The sequence below is a fragment of the Pelodiscus sinensis genome, unplaced genomic scaffold (assembly GCF_049634645.1).
Source record: "Pelodiscus sinensis isolate JC-2024 unplaced genomic scaffold, ASM4963464v1 ctg39, whole genome shotgun sequence".
Taxonomy (NCBI): Eukaryota; Metazoa; Chordata; order Testudines; family Trionychidae; genus Pelodiscus; species Pelodiscus sinensis.
Window position 1 is genome coordinate 1,004,183 of NW_027466048.1, and position 20,665 is coordinate 1,024,847.

The 20,665-nt window shown below is 51.6% G+C and overlaps 1 protein-coding gene across 2 annotated transcripts in view; it reads right to left on the reverse strand.

Moving 5' to 3' along the window:
* Window positions 1-20,665, reverse strand: part of LOC112545886 (alpha-2-macroglobulin-like protein 1) — an 87,249-nt gene that overhangs the window by 53,224 nt on the left and 13,360 nt on the right. For both annotated transcript variants that reach the window (XM_075918658.1, XM_075918657.1), the window contains exons 9-12: window positions 4,978-5,092; window positions 4,106-4,221; window positions 3,558-3,722; window positions 2,787-3,017 (exon numbers count right to left, since the gene is read on the reverse strand). In XM_075918658.1, coding sequence (XP_075774773.1) covers window positions 2,787-3,017; window positions 3,558-3,722; window positions 4,106-4,221; window positions 4,978-5,092 — 627 coding nt within the window. The remainder of the gene's footprint in view (window positions 1-2,786; window positions 3,018-3,557; window positions 3,723-4,105; window positions 4,222-4,977; window positions 5,093-20,665) is intronic.

Below are 20,665 nucleotides of genomic sequence, written 5' to 3' on the forward strand. Positions count from 1 at the left end.
CCTCTTGTATGACACATGTTCGTTGAGTTTCCTAAAGTCTAAAATGGGCCTCCATCTGCCCGTTTTCTTCTGTGTGAAGAAATAGTTGGAGTAGAAGCCTCTCCCCTTGAAGGCAAGTGGAACTGTGTTCTACCACTCCTATTTACAAGAGATGTTGTACTTCTGGTTGGAACAGGACCTCATGGTTATGTCTACACTGCACACTTATTTTGGAATAAGCGATTCCAGAATAGTTATTCCTAAATAGCTTATTTCAAAATTGCACATCTACACTGCAGGGAAGTCTCAAAATTAATCCTAATGTAGACATGATATCTCGACTTAGAGCCTCAGGAGGAATAACTTAGAATGGCCCAGGTGAGGAGCTATTTTTAAATAGCAGAAGTGGAGCATCTGCACAGCCCCTATTCTGAAATAGGCATTATTCTTCGTAGAATGAGGTTTACAGAAGTCGGAATAAGCTGTCCATTATTTTGAAATTATTTTGAAACATGGTTATTTGTGATATAACTTTGCTGTGTAGACACAGCCTACAGGAGGGGTTCCTGATGCTGTACAGGGAGGGGAAATGGGTAGGGGGAATAGAGATGAAGGGGACGGAGTAGTTGTCTTTGATGATCTCTAGGACCCAGAGGTCTGATCTTATTTCTGTCCATTGATATAGAAAGATCCGTAACCGATGGGTGAAGTGGAGGTTGAATGGCAATGTCACCGCAGCAGCAGGGATTTCTCTCTGGCCCTCAACCAAGCCTTCAAATTTGCTGCTTGGATGTGGACGGTTGGCTCATGGAAGACTGTTGCTGGCACTGAGGTTTGTGCCTCTGTTGTCCATGCTTCTCTCTAAAGTCAGACCTTGTCATCTGTCTGTACGGCTCTCTTGGTCACGTGTAGTCGTCCAGGAATCCTTCGTAGGATGCAAGACTTCATTCATCTTGCCTGCAAACAGGTTGATTTTGTTCAAGGGGAGGTCCTTGACTTTCTGTTGCAGCTTCCTCAGGATTCCCAATGCTTGGAGCCATGAAGCTCTCCGTGTATCACGATGGCCATTGTGGTAGTGCAGGCCATGGTATCCACTACATCCATGGCTGATTGTAGGGTGATATGGGCAATAGAATGGTCCCCTTGAATGACACTGCAATTTGGATCACTTCTGCTCAGGTAGGAACTTTGAGAGCTCCTGGAGCGTTGGATAGTTGCTCTAATCATAGTCGGCGAGCATTGCTGAGTAATTAGCAACCCTTAGCTGTAAAGTCACCAGTGAATAAACCTTTCTACCCAGGATGTCTAGTCTTTTGTGACCTTTGTTCTGAGGAGTGGATCTGAGGTTGGGATGTTTTGCCTTGTGCCAGACTGAGTCCATGACCAGGGAATTAGGCAGCGGATGGGAGAATAAAAAATCCATCCCCTTGGCCGGGATAAAGTATTTCCTGTCAGCCCTCTTATTCGGGGGTGGGCAAAAGGGCCTCCACAGGCCAAATCCGGCCCCCCAAGCAGGTTGATCCAGCCCATGGAGTTTCTGCTACTCCCTCGCCCCCAGGCCAGCCAGGGCTTAGGGCCGGTGAAGTGCACAGCAGTTAGCGTGAACCCTGGCAGTTGACTCTAAGCTTCGCACACTGGAGGGCAAGGAGTGAGAGACTTTGCTCTCCCCCCACCTCCAGGCCAATCAGGGTCTGGGGGTGGGGTGAAGTGCATGAAGTCTTCTCCTGTCCTGCCCCTTTAGAAAGCACGTTTTCCTCGCCAGACTGAGGATGCTCTAGGAAGTTTGGTGCCATGTCCTGATGTGTAAGATGCGGGGAACATGGCGGTCTCTTGTGTGGTGTGCTGGCTCCTGTGAGAGGACCAGGTGTCCCAAGGGACCCGTTGGCCAGGGTCTGGAGGTGGTGGGCATGGCCAATCATAGCCATACCGGTGTGGTGGTGGCAGACCATGTGGTGTTCTTGCGGAGTAAAGCTCCCAGGGAGGATGCCTTTGGGTAGGAGAAGAATTCTGTGATGAAAAGCGGCCATGTCGTCCCGTGTCAGCCTTCCTGAGGGAGAGAGATGGCTGGGGAGTGAGGCGGGTGAATTGAGCGCACTCAGGGCACAGTGAATTGAGTGCAAAGTGCCAAGGACTCTCGGTGCCATAGAATGTCTAGGCCAGTCTTTCATAGATGGGTCAACGAATCCTTCCAGGCTCTCAGTCCTTAGCCAAGGTGCTTCTGGAGAGGAGGGCAGGAGTGAAGACCAAGATGGAGGAATCCCCAGGATCCTTTTATACTCTTGCCCTTGCAGAGGGAAATCATCGTTCTCCTGAGTGATGGTGCCTCCCAAAATGGAGCTGATCACATGATCAACTAACCTGCCCATGTCCTTTAGGCCAATGGCCATGGGGAACCTGCAGGTCTGTGGGGTCACCACTGAATTCCACAGGTGTAACACTTGAGAGCCAATGTCCATGCAGCAGAGCTAGTCACTGGGGAACCACCCCTCCCAATAGATGGTTGACACCTGCTGCTGTCTCCCAGACAGAAAACATGTAAACTACAAGAACAGAGCCCGTATTCATAACTTTACATATAAAAATCACTTGTATTCATGAGCAGCACAAACAGAATCCGCATGGCATTGGCTTTCATTAGACACCTCACTTGGCCCCCTTTGGACTACGTTTGGGGCAAACACACACCAGTGGATGCAACAATGATCTGCATTTTCCTGTTAAAATCCAATAATGTGACACATGCTCACACGTGATACACACACACACACACACACACACACACTTTAGCTTCCCAGGTTGGGGCTCACCAGGAAGATGAAATCCAGGCTCTTGGACCCGCGCCGCAGGGCCTCCCTCGCCAGGACATAGTCCACGTGGAGCCACTGCACCTGGTTGCAGGGCAGCTCCCCGCCCAGCCTGCGGATCTTCAGGAAACTCCGGCTCCGGGAGTAGAAGGGCTCCACACGGTGATGGGCATCCGGGTAACAGGGAGAGACTCCGTCATGCTCCTCACTGGGACCCGCCTGCTTGAAGTTCCCCTGGGGACCGAGAGCGAAGGGGCGTGCTGGGTGCTGAGTGCCAGCACAGGACAGGTATAATGCAGGGCAGGGCTGGCTCTGATTCTGCTGGTTGATCTCAGTGCCCTGCATATGTAACAGGAGCCTAGAGAACCCAGTGCTTCCAATGGGGCAGCCCTGAGCTGTAGGGCCCCAAGCTGGGGGATCTTTGGTGGGTGCGGGTGCCCAGAGCAGCCCGAAGGGGGCGACCTTCCTAACTAAACCGCACCCCACATGGTCCTGAGAAGAGAAGTGGCAGCACTAGGATGCTGTTTGCACCACCCCTCTGATGGCTTTGATGCTGGGTCCTGCCTCTTCCCCACCCACCTCTGCCCTGGCTCTTCAGCCTGCAGGCTCTCTGGGTGGGGATGGTTTATACTCTGGGTGTGTGCAGCACCTAGCACCTCAGGGCCCAAACTTGGTTCTCCTTAGACACTTCCATAGTAACTACTATGAGACACAGAACAACAACAACAGCCTGCAGGGCAGGGGCCCCACTGGGCTCAGAGGCCCATTGTTTACCCGCAGAGCGACTGTCCCAGTCCAGCCGGAGGTGTCCAGCGTGAAGGAGGTTCTGCCAGACTCATCCGTCAGGAAGGTCTGGTTCTCACTAATGTCTCCAGAGCTAACAAACAGCCACAGAGTCTCATTCTTCAGTGCGGAGCCGTCTGCCGCCTTCAGGAGCATCTGAGCCAGGAGATAAAGGGAGAGACATGAAACTCTGGAGACAGTACCAGGCAGTGGGGTCAGGACCAGGGAGAGCTGGGGTGGGTGGGGGGCAGGACTGGAACAGCAGGGAGGAATGGAGATGGGGCTGTGGGGAGCTAGGGCGGGTGTGTGGCAGGGCTGCTGGAGGTCAGGATTGGGGAGAGCTGGGGTGGGTGTGGAGCAGGACTGGAATAGCGGGGAGGAATGGAGATGGGGCTGTGGGGAGCTAGGGCGGGTGTGTGGCAGGAACAGTACAGCAGGGGCCGCTGGAGGTCGGGATTGGGGAGAGCTGGGGTGGGTGGGGCAGGACTGGAACAGCAGGGCGCTGGGGTGAGCACATGGGTTGCCAGGGATCCCATTACCTTGCCAGTGTAGGGGATCCCAGCCTTGTAGGCAGCGTCAGCTTCCTCAAAGGTCACCGTGGCGATTTCAGACACAATGTTGATGTCACAGCTCCTGGTCGCATTGATCACCACCCCTAGCAGGAGAGGGAGGCCGATGGGAGACGGGCCCAATTCAGGCTGAATCCCGGATTTCTCTCCATACCGATCTGTGCAGCCATTTCTACCCCGCTAGCCGAGGGCTGCAGGGGCCATTGGGGGAGAATTAGGGGTGGGGGTTAAATGAGGCAGGGATGGATTTTCCAGGAAGCCAGGCCCATGTCTGCCCCTGAGCAGCTGGAGCAACTGGTCCATCCAGAGGCCGGAGAGCGTCGTCCCAGGAGATGCTCTCCCCCGTCCCCCCGGAGAGAGTCCCCTGCCTGTGTGTGTCTGGTCACAGGGCACAGGAGCCCTGCTTCCCACCTCCTGTGCTGCCAGACCCAAGCACGGGCCCAGCTCAGGGGCCCGTCACTGGCAATAGCTGGGGCTGGACACGTCCGGGGAAGGGGCTGTGCCCTGCTGTGCCTTGGCAGGGAAACTGTCCAGACCCCGGCTGGGGCAGGGCTGGGGAGAAGCTCATTGTATCAGCCAGTGTTAAAGACGGGCCCCCAGAACCCAGCTCTGAGCCCCCCAAGCTGTGGGGAGTGCAGGGCTGCGCCCAGATCTGAGCTCACATGAGGGCTGCAGCCCTGTGAGGGGCCGAACTGGAACCCAGCCCTCACCACAAACGCTGCCCCGAGCCCATCTCTAAAGGGCTGGCCTAGCACTGGCCCTGTCACTGCAGGAAGACCCCTCTGCCTCTGGGCTCCCTGCTCCGGGTGCCTGTGCACAGGTCTGCTTGGGTTCAGGCCCACCTGTCCCCTCCTCCACGAGAGAGGCCATGGCCTCCAGGTTCATCTGGTAGTCAGAGCGGGTCAGGTGGAAGGGAGCCGTCCCCACCTCCCAGGAAAGGCAGCCGTCGCTCTCAGTCTGCAGGGAGAGAAGCGCAGCCCGTTAGCAGCAACCCGGCCCAAGGCCCCGCAGGGTCAGCCAGCAGGTCTCTTATCGGGCTGGGCCTGGGGAGCACTGGGAGGGGGGACACTCACAGAGAAGATGCCGGCTCATGCCCAGGGGGTCTCAGCTGAAACTGGAAATACTCCCTGGCAGGAGCTAGTCTCCTGGGGCCTTAGTGCTGGGCCAATGAGTCACAGGGCCCTTGGCAGGTGGGGCTCCGCTCTGCGCCCTGGGAAGAGGAGTAGTGCAAGTGGCAATGCACCATTTCCAATTTTGTTAGGGGACAACTTGAACCATGATGGGGCTACTTAGGGTGTGTCTAGAATACAGGGTTTTGTCGACAAAACTAAACCTGCGTCTACACTACTGCTGAGTTCTGTCGACATAACATTGACAGAACTCAGCAGTTTTGTTGACGCTGGTAAACCTCATTTTAAAAGGAATAACGCCTTTTGTCGACAGAGTTCTGTTGACAGAAGACGTTATTGCATCTAAACTGTCCTTTGTGTCTACACTGCCATGTCGACAAAGCAGCTTGCTTTGTCGACAGAACTGGATGTAGTCTAGACGCTCTTTGTTGACAGAAGCTTTGTCGACAGTATCTGTCGACGAAACTTCTGTCAACAAAAGCCTGTATTCTAAACGTACCCTTAGGTACCAGAAAATGTCAGTTTTCTGGCAAATAATTTAGCAATTAGCTATCAGCAGCCTTGTATCTAATCTACTTTGCATTTTAGAGTTTGTTTGTCCGCTTGTCTAAATGATCAAGAACTCCTTCTAAATGGAGCTTCAGGGGGTAGCCGAGTTAGTCTGTTACAGAAAAAAACCCAGCAAGCAAATGGTCTGGTAGCACTTTATAGACTAACAAAACATTGCTCATTGAGGAGTAACGTTAGTTCGAACCAAGGGCTTTGGTTCACATTAATGCGTCCTGGCACGCACTTCCTGGTTCGAATCAGCTGTGATTAAAACTAGCTCACCAGCGAGATCATGCTAATGGAGCGCGGGATATTTAAATCCCGGCTTCATTAGCTACTTTGTTCATCTGCATTTTCATCCCTAGTCTGAACCCTTAGTGAGCAGCAAACAGGGGGGTTTGCCTGGGAGTTCACAGTGGGGGCAGCCCCAAAGTGGTTGGTGTTTTTCTTTTTTTTTTGGTCTCTTCTTTTTTCTCTCTAACTTCTCCTCTTCAGGCTTCCAGGGGCAATAAAAACAACATCTGAGGAGTCTCTCAGAAGGAGACAGGATGGAGAGTGAAAGATCAGCTGGTGTGACCTGCACAGCATGTTCCACTCCTGTCTTCCTCCCTGAAGACAGAAGTGATTTCATCTGTACGAAGTTCATGTTGGTCTCCATATTGGAAGAGAAAATTAAAGGACTAGAGGCCCAAGTATCAACCCTGCATTCCATCAAGGAAGATGAAGGGATGGGTGCTCCGTGACCACCATTCTCAAGAGAAGGGTGGGGGTAGTCGGAGTCATCCATCTGCCATTCAGACCTGGAATCTCGAGAAGTGTGCTGCTTACCAGGAGCTAGAATTCAGGATGTGATCAAGAGACTTCCAAAACTGATCAAACCTTCAGATCTCTGCCCCTTCCTACTTCCCCATGTGGGAACTAACGATACGGCCAGGAATGATCTTGAGCGGGTCACTGCAAATGACGTAGCACCGGGAAGAAGGATCAAGGAGTTTGAGGTGCAAGTTGTGTTCTCATTCATCCTCCCTGTTGAAGGAAAAGGTCCAGGGAGGGATCGTCGAATCGTGGAAGTGAAGAAAGAGTTACTCACCTTGGTGCAGTAACGGTGCTTCTCCGGGATAGGTCCCCGTGGGTGCTCCACTCTGGGTGCTGGTGCATCCTCGCGCCGGCGACCGGAGACTTTTTCTAGCAGTTTCTGCCGTGCTGCGCAGGCGCCGTAGCACCCTCTAGTGCCGTTGGAATTGTTGGATGCCTGCACGACATGGCTCTTCCGTTCCTTCTCTACCTGCTAGAGTACAAGTCTCCAAAGCAGGGGAATGAGGGAGGGTAGTGGAGCACCCACGGGGACCCATCTCGAAGAAGCACCGTTACTGCACCAAGGTGAGTAACTCTTTCTTCTCCTTCGAGTGGTCCCCGTGGGTGCTCCACTCTGGGGGTACATCTAAACTACATGCCTCCGTCGACGGAGGCATGTAGATTAGACAGATCGGCAGAGGGAAATGAAGCCGCGATTAAAATAATCGTGGCTTCATTTAAATTTAAATGGCTGCCCCCCTCTGCCGATCAGCTTTTTGTCGGCAGATCGGGGCAGTCTGGACGTGCCGCGTTGACAAAGAAGCCTTTCTTGATCGGCACAGGTAAACCTGGTTTCACGAGGCATACCTGTGCCGATCAAGAAAGGCTTCTTTGTCAACGCGGCGCGTCCAGACTGCCCCGATCTGCCGACAAAAAGCTGATCGGCAGAGCGGGGCAGCCATTTAAATTTAAATGAAGCCGCAATTATTTTAATCGCGGCTTCATTTCCCTCTGCCGATCTGTCTAATCTACATTCCTCCGTCGACAGAGGCATGTAGTCTAGACACACCCTGGGTGACTACAGAGCAGCTGTCGGCTCACGGAGGTGGGTTTGGAGTAGTAGTGACTGTGGACAAGACTGCGTGTCCCACCGCCATGGACGAAGCTATAGAAGAAGAGAGTGCATAATGCCGTGCAAAAGTGTGGTCGGATGACCAAGTGGGGGCGTTACAGATATCTTGGAGTGGAACATTCTGAAGGAAGACGGTTGCGGAAGCCACTGCTCTGGTGGAGTGAACTGTGATGTTGTTCGGTAAGTGTTTGTCGTACAAGGTATAACAAGTTCGAATGCAAGAAGTAATCCAATTTGAGATTCTCTAAGACGAGATCGCTTGTCCCCTAGATTTATTGGCGTAGGAGATGAAAAGCCTAGGTGAGGCCCGCCATGGCTTTGTGCGGTCGACATAAAACGCCAGAGCGCGTCGAACGTCTAAGTGTGCCATGCTGCCTGGATTGGGTTGGCATGAGGCTTTGGAAAGAAGGCAGGTAAGTACATGGGTTCATTCACATGAAAGGGTGAAGGTACTTTGGGGAGAAACTTCGGGTGGTTTCGAAGTATTACTCTGTCCTTTGTAAATACAGTATAAGGTGGGTCCGCCATCAAGGCTGCCAATTCACTCACTCTCCTACTGGAGGTAATTGCGACAAGAAAGGATACTTTCATGGATAAGAGAGACCAAGAACAGGTAGCCATCTGCTCGAATGGTGGCTTTGTCAAACTTTTTAGAACGTGATTCAAATCCCAGACAGAAACAGGAGGACGGACCGACGGGAATGTGTTTTGTAAGTCTTTAAAGAAGCGTTTGGTCAATGGATTAGCAAGGAAGGACATGCCATCCGTAGGGTGATGGAACGCCGCTATAGCGGAAGCGTGGACCTTGACACTGCTGAGTGTGAGGCCAGATTGCTTGAGGGATAACAGATAGTCCAACAAGGTAGGTATAGAGGCTGACTGTGGAGGAGTTGCATGTAGTCGACTATAGCAGTGGGCAAATCGCTTCCACTGGTATGAGTAAGCCCTTCTGGTAGAATGCCTCCTACTGTTAATCAGTATGTCCTTCACCTGTTCCGAACAGGTAATCTCGGCATCCTGGAGCCATGAAGGAGCCAGGCATGAAGGTGAAGCTTGTGAAGGTCCGGGTGGAGAGTCCTGCCGTGATTCTGGGACAGGAGATCGTGGTGGAAAGGGAAGGGATACGGGTCTGTCAGCATCAACTTGAGAAGGTAGGAGTACCATGTCTGTCTGGGCCATGCAGGAGCCACTAAAATGACCCACGCCTGGTCTGTCCTTATTTTGTTGAGGACTCTGTCCTTATTTTGTTGGGTGGGAAGGGAGGAAACGCATAGAGGAGAGGGGCGTTCCATGTGATGGAAAATGCGTCTCCGAGGGAATGTCTTCCCTGGGCTCCTCTGGAGCAATACTGATGACATTTCCTGTTGTTCCTCGTGGCGAAGAGGTCTATGTCTGGCTGGCCCCACCGAAAGAATAGTAGAGTCAGGGCGTGCCTGTCGAGCTCCCACTCGTGCTGATCTTGGAATGAACGACTTAGAGCATCCGCTGTGACGTTGAGGATACCTAGGAGGTAAACGGCCAATGGGGTGACTTGGTGTATGAGACACCAATTCCAAAACTTGACCGCCTCCGAGCAGAGGGACGGGGATCGAGCCCCCCCTTGTCGGTTTATGTAGTACATGCAGGTAGTGTTGTCTGTCATGATGGTAATGGACTTGTGCATTATCTACTGTTTGAAGTGTTGGCATGAGTATCTGACTGCACGTAATTCGAGGAGGTTGATATGGGAGGTTTGCTCCGTGAAAGACCATTTCCCTTGGGCTGTGATGTTTCCTAGATGGGCCCCCCAACCCATAAGGGAGACGTCTGTTACAACTGTGAGTATGGGAGGAGGACGCTGAAAAGGAACGCCCTGCAGCATGTTATGTGGAATTGTCCACCAAAGCAAGGAACTGTGGATACGTGGTGGGATAGCAACGAGCTTGGAGAGTTGGTCTCTGGAGGGCTTGTAAACCGTTGCGAGCCACGACTGAAGTGCTCTCATGTGGAGCCTGGCCAAGATGACGACATAGGTCATGGAGGCCATATGCCCAAGGATCTTGAGACAGTGTCTGACCGTCACGGTTGGAGTTGATTACACTGACGAGATCAATTCCCGAATGGTGGCAAACCTGTGATCGGGGAGCGTAGCTCTCGCCGTAGTTGTGTCAACGAGAGCGCCTATAAACTCTAGCCTCTGAGTTGGGAGTAAGGTGGATTTTGTATAGTTTATGTGAAAACCGAGGCTGAGTAGAAGGGCTACTGTGTTGTCCATCATGGTTTTGGTTTCGTGGAAAGAGGCACCCTTTATAAGGCAGTCGTCCAGGTACAGGAATATTATGGTCCCTCGTCGGCGCAGTGATGCCATTACCACTGCTAAGGTCTTTGAAAAAACTCTCGGGGCAGTTGATAGGCTGAATGGAAGTACCCGGTATTGGTAGTGTTGATCGACTACCGTAAACCATAAGAAACGTCTGTGGGCTGGATGAATCATAATGTGAAAGTAGGCATCCTGGAGGTCGAGAGCTGATAGCCAATCTCCTTGATCAAGAGCGGGGATGATTGTTGCTAGAGTAATCATCTTGAAGTGGTGGTATGCCACGTGCTTGTTGAGGTGTCTGAGGTCTAAGATGGGACGCCATCCTCCCGTCTTTTTCTGGGTTAAGAAGTAGGTTGAATAAAAACCCCGGCCGTGGAATTGAGGAGGTATTTGTTCTACTGTGCCGAGTTGGAGAAGACATGACACCTCCTGTGGGAGAACTGCCTTGTGAGATGGGTCCCTGAAAATGGACAGGGTAGGAGGGTGGGTGGGAGGGATGGAGATAAATGGGATCGAATAACCGAACTGGATCAGTTCCAAAACCCACTTGTCCGAAGTGATGAGAGACCATTGGTAGAAAAAGATCCGGAGGGGTTGATGGAACTGAACGGTGTCGGTTGGCGATAATGGTGGATTGGCTATGCGGCTCTTGACCTGACCTTCAAACCTGCTGTTTGGTTGCTGGTGGGTGGGTTGTGATGCATTGTTGGTGCTGTCTTTGGGGTCTACGCCTCTGTGGTCTTTGTCTCGGGTGGAAGTCGGTTCTGGGTTACTGCTTGAAGGTGTCTCTCTGGCGTTGGTATGGCTGATATCTTGTTCTCTTGAACGGGGGAGTGTACATTCCCAGACTTCTGAGAGTCGTGCGAGAGTCCTTCATTGAGTGGAGTACTTCATCCGTCTTTGCAGCAAAAAGGTTGGCTCGATAGAAAGGTAGATCCTCAACCTTTTGCTGCAGATCCCTTGGTACGCCTGATGCCTGTAGCCAGGATGCTCTGCGGAGGACCACCGCAGAGGCTGTCACGCGAGCGGCAGTGTCGGCTACGTCCATGGAGGACTGTAGGGCTGTACGAGCGATGTTATGACCCTCTTGCATGATGTTAAGCAAGGTTGGCCTTTTGTGCTCTGGTAGTTGTTGGAGCAGATCCTGTAATTTCGAGTAGTTGGAATGATCGTAGTCTGCTAGCATAGCTGTGTAATTCGCAACTCTCAAGAGTAACGTGGCTGATGAATAGACTTTACGCCCCATCATATCCACTTTTTTATGGTCTTTATCCTGTGGGGTGGACCTGAGATTGGGTTGTTTGCCCTCGTGTCGAACCAAATCCACCACCAGGGAATTCGGGGGTGGGTGCGTAAAGAGAAAGTCCATATTTTTTGGCGCAATAAAATATTTACGATCTACCCTTTTGTTTGTTGGGGTGATGGATGCTGGAGTTTGCCAGATGTTATCGGCCGGATCCATAATAGCCTCGTCCATGATGAGAGCTAATCTGGAGGTAGTTGTAGGTTGTAGTGTGTGGAGAAGGAAATATTGTTTCTCCTGCACCTCCTGGAGATCTCTTTGTTGAGCTACAGCCACCCTTTTAAAAAGGTCTTGAAATTTCCTAATATCATCCCCAGATGGTGGAGCTTCTGGTGTGACCGCTTCGTCAGGCGATGAGGACAAGAAGTTAGGCGGCGATCTAGTTTCTCCCTCTGAAAGTGAGTCGTGTGCTACCAAGGGGGTCGGGGAGTTTGGCTCGGTGACAGAAAGCACCTCAGTGGCGGCAGGAGTATCGGGAGGAGGAGGTCTAGAAATGGTTGAAGGCGCTTGATGGTGGTCCTTTTTCTAACGTCGCTCCCAGGGTTGCCATGGGTTGGCGTATGGTAGTGGTGGGTAGGCATATTGTTGGGCATACCATGGGTGTAGAGGAGGAGGGTATGCATACTGAACCATCGCAGGCTGCCAAGAGGGAGGTCTATACTCTGGACTAGAGTGCTGGGAGGAGAATCTGCTCCTTGAATCAGTGCCAATCTCGCTGGGGGATCGAGAGATGACCGAAGAGTGACGGGACCTCCTTGAATGGATGGAAGAACCAGGAGAAGGCGGTGCCGAGGATGTACAGCTCCGGGTCTGAGATCAGTGCCGTTCGTGCCTCGCAGTCGGTGCTGCACGGTGCGGCGTAGGCGGCGCCGGGGTCGGTCCCAACGGTGGCGGGGATGACGGTGCCGGGGGCCGCTCAGGTGCCGAAGTGCCAGGTGGTGGCATGTCGGTGCGATGCTTCTTCAGCACCGGGCCCAGCGCCGGCCTCCCATGGTGTTTTGGCCGATCTGTGTGGCCGCCTGTCGGTGCGGTTGACACTGAGGGAGTCTCCAGTGCCGAACCAGTTGGTGCCGTCGATACCAGTGACGGCTCAGGATGAGTTCTCTTGTGCGGTGCCGATGGTTTAGGCAGCGCTATTCCTGAAGTTCCTGGCCTGGGCTCGGTGGTAACCCGTGCGGCCAACAACGCCAAGGGCCGCGATGGGCTCGGGGTTGAACCCCATTTTGAGGTCGCGGCCCCAGAGTGGGTAGAGGGAGGATTTTTCTCCATACCCTTACTTGGCTGAGTTGATGTTGAGGCTGTAGGAGAGTCCTGCGGGGATGGGCGAAGAGACTTCTCATAGAGCAAGGTCTTCAGTCTGTTTGCTCGGTCTCTTCATGCCCGTGCCGTTAATTTTGAGCAGTGGGGGCACTTTTGAGTTTGATGCGCCTCCCCTAGGCCCTTAATGCATTTGGAATGCCCGTCTGAGGCTGGCATAGCATCCCGACATGACTCACACCTCTTGAAGCCTGGGGAACCGGGCATGAGGAGTCAGGGAAAAGCGGCAAGCGCAACAAGGAAACTTTTTTTTTTTAAACTGACGGGAGGAGAGGAGGGCTAAAAAACTTGGAGTATGAGGAAACTATAGGTTAAACACGGAATTTTCATCTATTTTTTAAACAGGGATAGGAGAAGCGTTGGCTCCATCTGCTGCCGAGGACGGTAGAGAAGGAACTGAGGAGCCGCGCTGCGCAGGCGCCCAACAATTCCAATGGGACTAGAGGGCGCTACGGCGCCTGCGCGGCACGGCAGAAACTGCTAGAAAAAGTCTCCGGTCGCCGGCGCAAGGACGCACCAGCACCCAGAGTGCAGCACCCACGGGGACCACTTGAAGGAGAATGCATGGTTGCACAGGTGGTGTGGGAGCATCCCCCTCAAACCTGAATGTGGTCCATGATCTCCACCCTGGACCAGGAAACCACCCACCTTCTCCTGATCCTGACAGGCTCCTGGGAGCTGGCAGACTGCTCCTGGGGATCAGTGGAGGGCTGGCTGCCAGTGGCTTGCTGGCTCATGTTTTGGGGCCACTGGGTCAGGAGCAGTGACTGCTGGTTCTGGGCTGGCAGGCTTGGAGCTGGCACAGGCACTGTTGCCAGAGTCAACCCCTTTAAGGGCGCCAGGGAGGGGGGAGGGAGAGGAGTGTTCTTGGTTGAGGCTGGAGTGGCCACCAGGGCACCCTGGGAAGGCTGGAGGCCCCCTATTTCGATATAAGTGTCTACACAGCACTTATTTCAAAATAGCTATTTCGAATTTGGCGTTATTCCTCGTGGAATGAGGTTTACCAAATTCAAAATAAGTACTCCGCTATTTTGATTTAATTTCAAAATAGCGGTTTGGCTGCGTAGACACTAGGAAAGTTATTTCGAAATAACTTTGCTGTGTAGACATACCCAAAAAGAAAGCTCACAAGAAGTGGAAACTTGGATAGACGACTAGGGAGGAGTACAAATATATTGCTTGAGCATACAGGGGTGTCATCAAGAAGGCCAACTCGCAATTGGAATTGCAGCTAGCAAGGGATGTGAAGGGTAATAAGAAAGGTTTCTACAGGCATGTTAGCAATAAGAAGGTGATCAGGGAGGACGTGGGACCCTTAATGGATGAGGGAGGTAACCCAGTGACAGATGATGTGGGAAAAGGTGAAGTACCTTTTTACCTCAGTCTTGTCAAACGAGGTCAGCTCCCAGATTACTGCACTAAGCAACACAGTATGGGAAGGAGGTGGGCAGCCCTCAGTGGAGAAAGAACAGGTTAGGAACTATTTAGAAAAGTTGGACATACACAAATCCATGGGACTGGGCTCTAATGTATTCGATGCTGCTGAGGGAGTTGACTGATGTGACTGCAAAGCCATTGGCTGTTATTTTTGAAAATTCATGGCCAACAGGGGAGGTTCCAGATGATTGGAAAAGTTCAAATTTAGTGCCTATTGTTATGAAAGGGAAGAACTACATACCATCCAGGGAACTACAGACCAATCAGCCTCACTTCAGTCCCTGGAAAAATCATGGAGGGGACACACAAGGAATCCATTTTGAAGCACTTGGAAGAGGGGAAAGTGATCAGGAATAGTCAACATGGATTCACCAAGGGCAAGTCGTGCCTGACCAGCCTGATTACCTTCCGTGACGAGGTCACTGGCTCTGTGGACATGGGGAAAGAGGAGGACGTGATTTGCCTTGACTTTAGCAAAGCTTTTGATACGATCTCCCACAGTATTATTGCTTGCAAGTTAAGGATGTCTGAATTGGATAAATGGACTGTCAGGTAGATAGAAAGCTGGCTAGATTGTCGGGCCCAGCTGGTAGTGATTAAAGGCTTGATGTCTGGTTGGTGATCAGTATCAAGCGGAGTGCCCCAAGGATCAGTTCTAGGGCCAGTTTTGTTCAACATCTTTATTAATGACCTGCATGAGGGGATGGATTGTACCCTCGGCAAGTCTGCAGCTGACACTAAGCTAGAGGGAGAGGTAGATAGGTTGGAGGGTAGGGATGGGGTCCACAGTGACCTAGACAAGTTGGAGGATTGGGCCAAAAGAAATCTAATGAGGTTCAACAAGGACAAGCACAGAGTCCTGCACTTGGGACTGTAACAATATGTTTTCTCTGTAGCCATATTAGAAGGCCTGTAACCAAGTTTTACAGCTAATGGCCTTCCATTATGAAGTCACATACTCACACTGCATCTAAATTGCATTAAAATAATGTCGTACCTGGCTGCTAAGGAGATCCTGTCCTAACGGCTCCCATTGTCGCCAGATAAAGAAAGAGATCTCAAGATGGGTAGAGAAATCTTAGCTTACCGGCACTTCATCTGGCAAGAAACTGTTTATCCATAGTTGAGAGTGTGGAATCCTCATTCTATGATTATTGCCCTCAATTTCCTATTGTTTGTCTGTCTGATCTCTGTCTGGTTTGTAACTGGTTCTGTCTGCTGTATAATTAATTTTGCTAGGTGTAAATCAACTAAGGTGGTGGTGCATGACTGGTTAGGTAATTCTGTTACAATAGCTTACGATTGGTTATTAAAATTATACTAAAATAATTGGTTGAGGTATAGCTAAGCAGGACTCAAGCTTCACTATATAAACTGGGGTCCAAGGAGGCCAGGAGAGAAAAAAGGGAAAGAGGAAGGGAAAGAAGAAAGGAACAGCAAGCAGAAGGAGTGAAGACCTGGAAGAACCGCCTGACCAGAGCTGCCAGGACTCCTCTGCACGACCATGACATGCAGCAGTTAGGATCCCAAAAAACTAACCTTGCCTGGCCAAGAAGGGAAGCCTGCCTGCCTTTTCCAGTTACAGACTAACTCAGCTACCCCTCTGAAGCTTTTGGCTAAGAAGCAGTTTGGCAGGAAAAGATCTGGGGATGAGTCAAGAATGTGCCCTTGTAGTTGAAGAGGCCAATGGCATATTAGGGTGCATTAGGGGGAGCATTGCCAGAAGATCTAGAGAAGTGATTATTCCCCTTTATTCCACCCTTGTAAGGCCACATCTGGAGTTTTGCATCCAATTCTGGGTCCCCCATTGCAGACAGGATCTTGATGCATTGGAGAAACACCAGCAGAGGGAAACAAAATTGATTACGGGGCTGGAGAATATGACTTACAAGGAGAAGCTAAGGGATTTGGACTTGTTTAGTCTGAAGAAGAATGACGGGGAGCTCGATAGCAGCCTTCAACTCCCTGAAAGGGGGTTCCTAAGAGCGTGGAGAGAGGTTGTTCTCAGTAGTGATGGATGGCAGAACAAGGAAAAATTATTTCCCTAGGAGAGTGGGGAAGCACTGGGCTGGGTTCCCTAGAGAGGTGGTGGAATCTCATCCCTAGAGGTTTTTAAGTTCCGGCTTGACAAAGTTGATATTTTAGTTGGGATTGGTCTGCTCTGGGAGGGGACTTGACTGCTTAAGGCTCTTCCAGCCCTAGGATTCTAGGATTTTATGAAAGCTAAACAGAAAAGAGACTCACCAAAGCAAGTACAGTCCTCAAAATTAACATAACTGAGCAAATGTTGACAGATACAAATGCTTACTTATCTCCCCTCTGCACACTCCTGCCTTTTCCCACACACACCTGCCCCCGCCTGCCTTTCACCCCCCATGCCTCTGCCTGCCTTTCACCCCCACACCCACGCCTACCTTTCCCCCACCTGCCTTTCACCCCCCTACACCCTCACATACATCTGCCGTTCTCCCCACATACACAGGTAGCAGTAAGCCACTGCATCCCAGCCTGGAACACTGATAAGAGACTGGCTGAGGGTGGGGCTCTGGATAGTGTGGGCCTGCACTGTATGGCCACAGAGCACCAGGGTCCAGCTCTGTGCCCTTCCACCCCCAGCCTCTCCTCCAATGCCCTGCCCTAAGACCCCTCCACCCCCTCTCCTAACTCCTGCACTCCACCTCCTTCCCTGAAGCAGCCTCCTCTTCTCTGAGCCTCCCACCCTGCTGCCCTGACTTTTGCATGCCCCACATCCCCACCCCCTGCCCTGAGTCCGCCACAGCCATCCCACAGTTACATTTCGCACAGGTACTGCCCTATTGCCCCCAACCCCGGCACTGAGAGGTGGGTTGCGATAGGACAGGGCCTGTAATAATTCACCCCTGCGCACATCACTGCCTGTAACCAAAGGAGAATGTCTGCACCACACCAGAGAGTTTCCATTTCATTTGCATGAGGACTCAAGGGTTAGACTCAGCTCTGCAGGGCCAGCCACCAGCTTCAATTCAGCGCGAAGGGAACTGCCTGCTGAAATACGGGCTGCACTTTATGGGGCTTCATGGTTTTCTGTCCTTCGGAGCAGCCTGTTACGTGCCTGCGGCATCAGTCCCTGTTTGCAGGAGCGACGAGGAAGCCATTCTAAGCTGACACACAGGGAGGGGCCTGTCCTCCCCCGGTGTAAATCCAAATCGTTCCCTGGCTTTGTGGCTGCTGTGAACCAGCGGAGGGGCTGTACCTAACTGTCAGACCACAGGAAGTTGTTACAATCCCCTGGACATGCACCATTTTGCTCGTTCCTATGGTAACAGTTGAAACTCGATAAAGAAGTTATTCACCCTGTGCAGTAACAACTGTTCTCCGAGGTGCGTGTCCCTGCGGGTGCGCCACTGTCGGTGACGCAGCGTCCTGGTGCTGGAGATCGGAGCTTTCCTTACAGTTGTCAGTTGGGCCATGCATGCACAAAAGGCACCTGGTGCCATTGGCACCTCGTGAGCATGGCCTGACCCTCCCCTTCAGTTCCTTGTCTGTCCCGAGTAGCCAAGACTCTGAGCAGAGGGAGGGAAGGGAGGCTAGTGGAGCAGCCGCAGGGACACACATCTTGAAGAACAGCTGTTACTGCACAGAGTAACTTCCTCTTCTTCTTTGGGTGATGCCTCTGTGGTGCTCCACTATGGGTGACTACAAAGCAGAACTCAGCCTGGATGGTGGGGCTCGGAGTCACTGCCTGGTGGATGAGATCAGGACAGCTGTAGCCACTGCTGTGCCAGCTGTCAGCTGAGGCATAATGATGTAATGCCTGGCAAAGGTGTGGTCAGATGACCAAGTCTCTGCCCAGTAAATATCCTTAAGGGCCACATTGTTCAAAAAAAATCATAGAAGTTGCAGTAGTGCGGGTATAGTGTGCTCTTGGTGGAGCTGCCAACAGCTTATTGCAGAAAGAACGGCAGCGTATTATGTAGGATGATACCTATTTAGAAATCCGCTGGGCTGAAATCGCTGTGCCCTTTGAGTGTTCTGTGATAGATACAAAAAGACGTGGAGACTTACAGAAGGCCTGAGTCCTGTCTATGTGAAAGGCCAATGCCCTTCAACATGCAGGGTATGGAGCATAGCGTCCCTGGGGGATGCATGAGGTTTGGGGAAGAATACAGGTGAAACTATGGGCTCATTGATGTGGAACAAGGTGCAGACTTTGGTTAAAAAAGTTGGATGTGGCTTCAAGGTTACTTTGTCCTTGGTAAAAACCCTATAAGGCAGGCCCACCGTCAAAGCCCCAGTCTTGCTAACCCTGCTTGCAGAGGTAATGGCTATCAGAAACAGCACCTTCATTAGAAAGAAAGGGATGTGTAAGTCACCAAGGGCTCGAAGGGGGCCTCATAAGGCAATCTAAAACCAAGTTCAAGTCCCAGGAGGGCGCTGGGGCCCTATGCAGAGGGTAGAGTTTCTAGAGGCCTTTACGGAACCTCCTGGTGATAGGATGAACTAAGACAGATGATCTGTCAACCTACTCGTGCCAGGCCACTATCACTGTGAGATGTACCTTGAGAGCAGAAATGGATGGGCCCCCACCCTTCAGGGGTGTTAAGAACACAAGGAAGCAGTGAGTGCGAATATCAGACTGAATCTGCTGACTCCAGGAAGAGAACCATTTCCATTTCTGCAGGTAAATGACTCTGGTAAATGGCCTTCTGCTGGGGAGAAGAACTGTTCTCACCTGTTCCCAGCCCAGGGATTCAGCACCGTGGAACCAGAGAAGGTGAAGGGTCTGAGGCTGAGGGTGTAGTAATTTGCCTTGATTCTGGGAGAGGAAGTTGTGGCATTGTGGAAGTGGATATGGTGGTTCGATGGACATGCTTTGGAAGTATGGGAACCACATATGCATGGACCATGAAGGAGCTATCAAGATGACTCAAGCTTTATCGGACTGAATCTTGCATAAGATGCTTGGGATAAGTGGAAGCAGTGGGAAAGCAGAATATAGTGGTTTGTTCCAATGGATTAGGCAGGTGTTGCCCAACGATCCCTCACCCAGTCCTGTGTGGGAACAGAAGCAAGGACACTTGGCGTTGTGGAGGGTTGCAAAAAGGTCTATTGATGGATAGCCCCACCGGTGGAAGACAGAGGCGAACACAACTGGATGCAACTCCCACTCGTGGTCAGTGGAAACTTGTGGCTCAAAGCATCTGCCATAGCATTGTTCACACCATGTAGGTATGATGCTCGTAAAGTGACCCCATGATGAATACACCAGTTCCAAAGGTGGAATGCTTCTACACAACGGGATGGAGAGCAGGCACCCCCCTGCCTGTTGAGATAAAACATGGTAATCATATTGTCTGTGAATATGTGAACGAAGCGATTGGCAATGGTGGGAACAAAATGTCTGAGCGCATTCTTTGCGACTTTGAGCTCAAGAAGATTGATGGGTAGAACAGTTTTGTGTGGCAATCACCTGCCCTGAGAGGCATGCTCTTGCAGGGAGGTGTCAATCGTGATCAGTACAGTTGATTTGGGTCGAGAGAAGGGGACCCGCATAAGAAGACTGTTGGGTGATGTCCGCCATTTCAGAGAGTCCAACATGTACTTGGAGATGGTAACTAGCTTGTGAAGGGGGTGACGTGATGGCGTATAGACTGATGCTAGCCAGTGATGCAGGGCAGGGAAATGTAGGTGCACATGTTGGACAATGTATGGTAGTGGCCATATGGACCATCAACTCAGAACAGGTAAGTACGGTAGTAGAAGGGCTCAGGCAGATAAGGAGTTGAGGCGAACCCCAATGAACTCTATGTCCTGAACGGGATCCAGAGTTGATTTCTGTTTGTTTATCAGGAATCCCAGATGATGGAACAGGTGTCTGGTCCTAAAGACCATGCTGGTTGCTTCTGTACATAAGCCGCCCTTTATGAGGCAGTCATTTAGGTAGGGAAAAATCATGACCCCCTGCTGTCGAAGGTAAGCTGTCACTACTGTGAGGACCTCTGAAAAGACCCGGGGGTGGAGGATAGGCCAAGCGGTAGGACTCTGTAATGTCTGATAAGCAAAAGCTTATAGGTCAATGCTATAGACTATACACATTTCTTCACACATACCCCACCACCACCAGTAATTTTTTTAACAGGCTGGCCAACAACCCAGCTCAGTCCTGGCTCACACTGGGTCTGGGACCCACCCCTGCTGCAGCTCTGCATTTAAAGTGTATTAGTGGCCAGGCAGGCAGGCAGCCCAGCTTATTTCCAGATCACTCCAGGTCCAGGAGCTCAGATCCTCCCCCCCCACCCCGGACAGGGGCTGCTGCTACTCCACGCTGCTGCCCCTGGGGACTATAGAATAGTCGACTAACCTATAGCAATTCATGAGGTTACTCAACTATTTAATTAACTGATATTTAACATACCTAGTCCCTGAAGAGGGACGGGGCGGAGGTACATTAGAGGGAAGTGAAGTGAAAGGAACGGTGTATCCCGTATGAATGATTTCTAGCACCCACTGGTCCAATGTTATGGAGTTGCAGTGGAGGAAAAAGGGCCAGAGTCTGTGGGCAAAAAGATGATACTGGCCTGTTGGCACT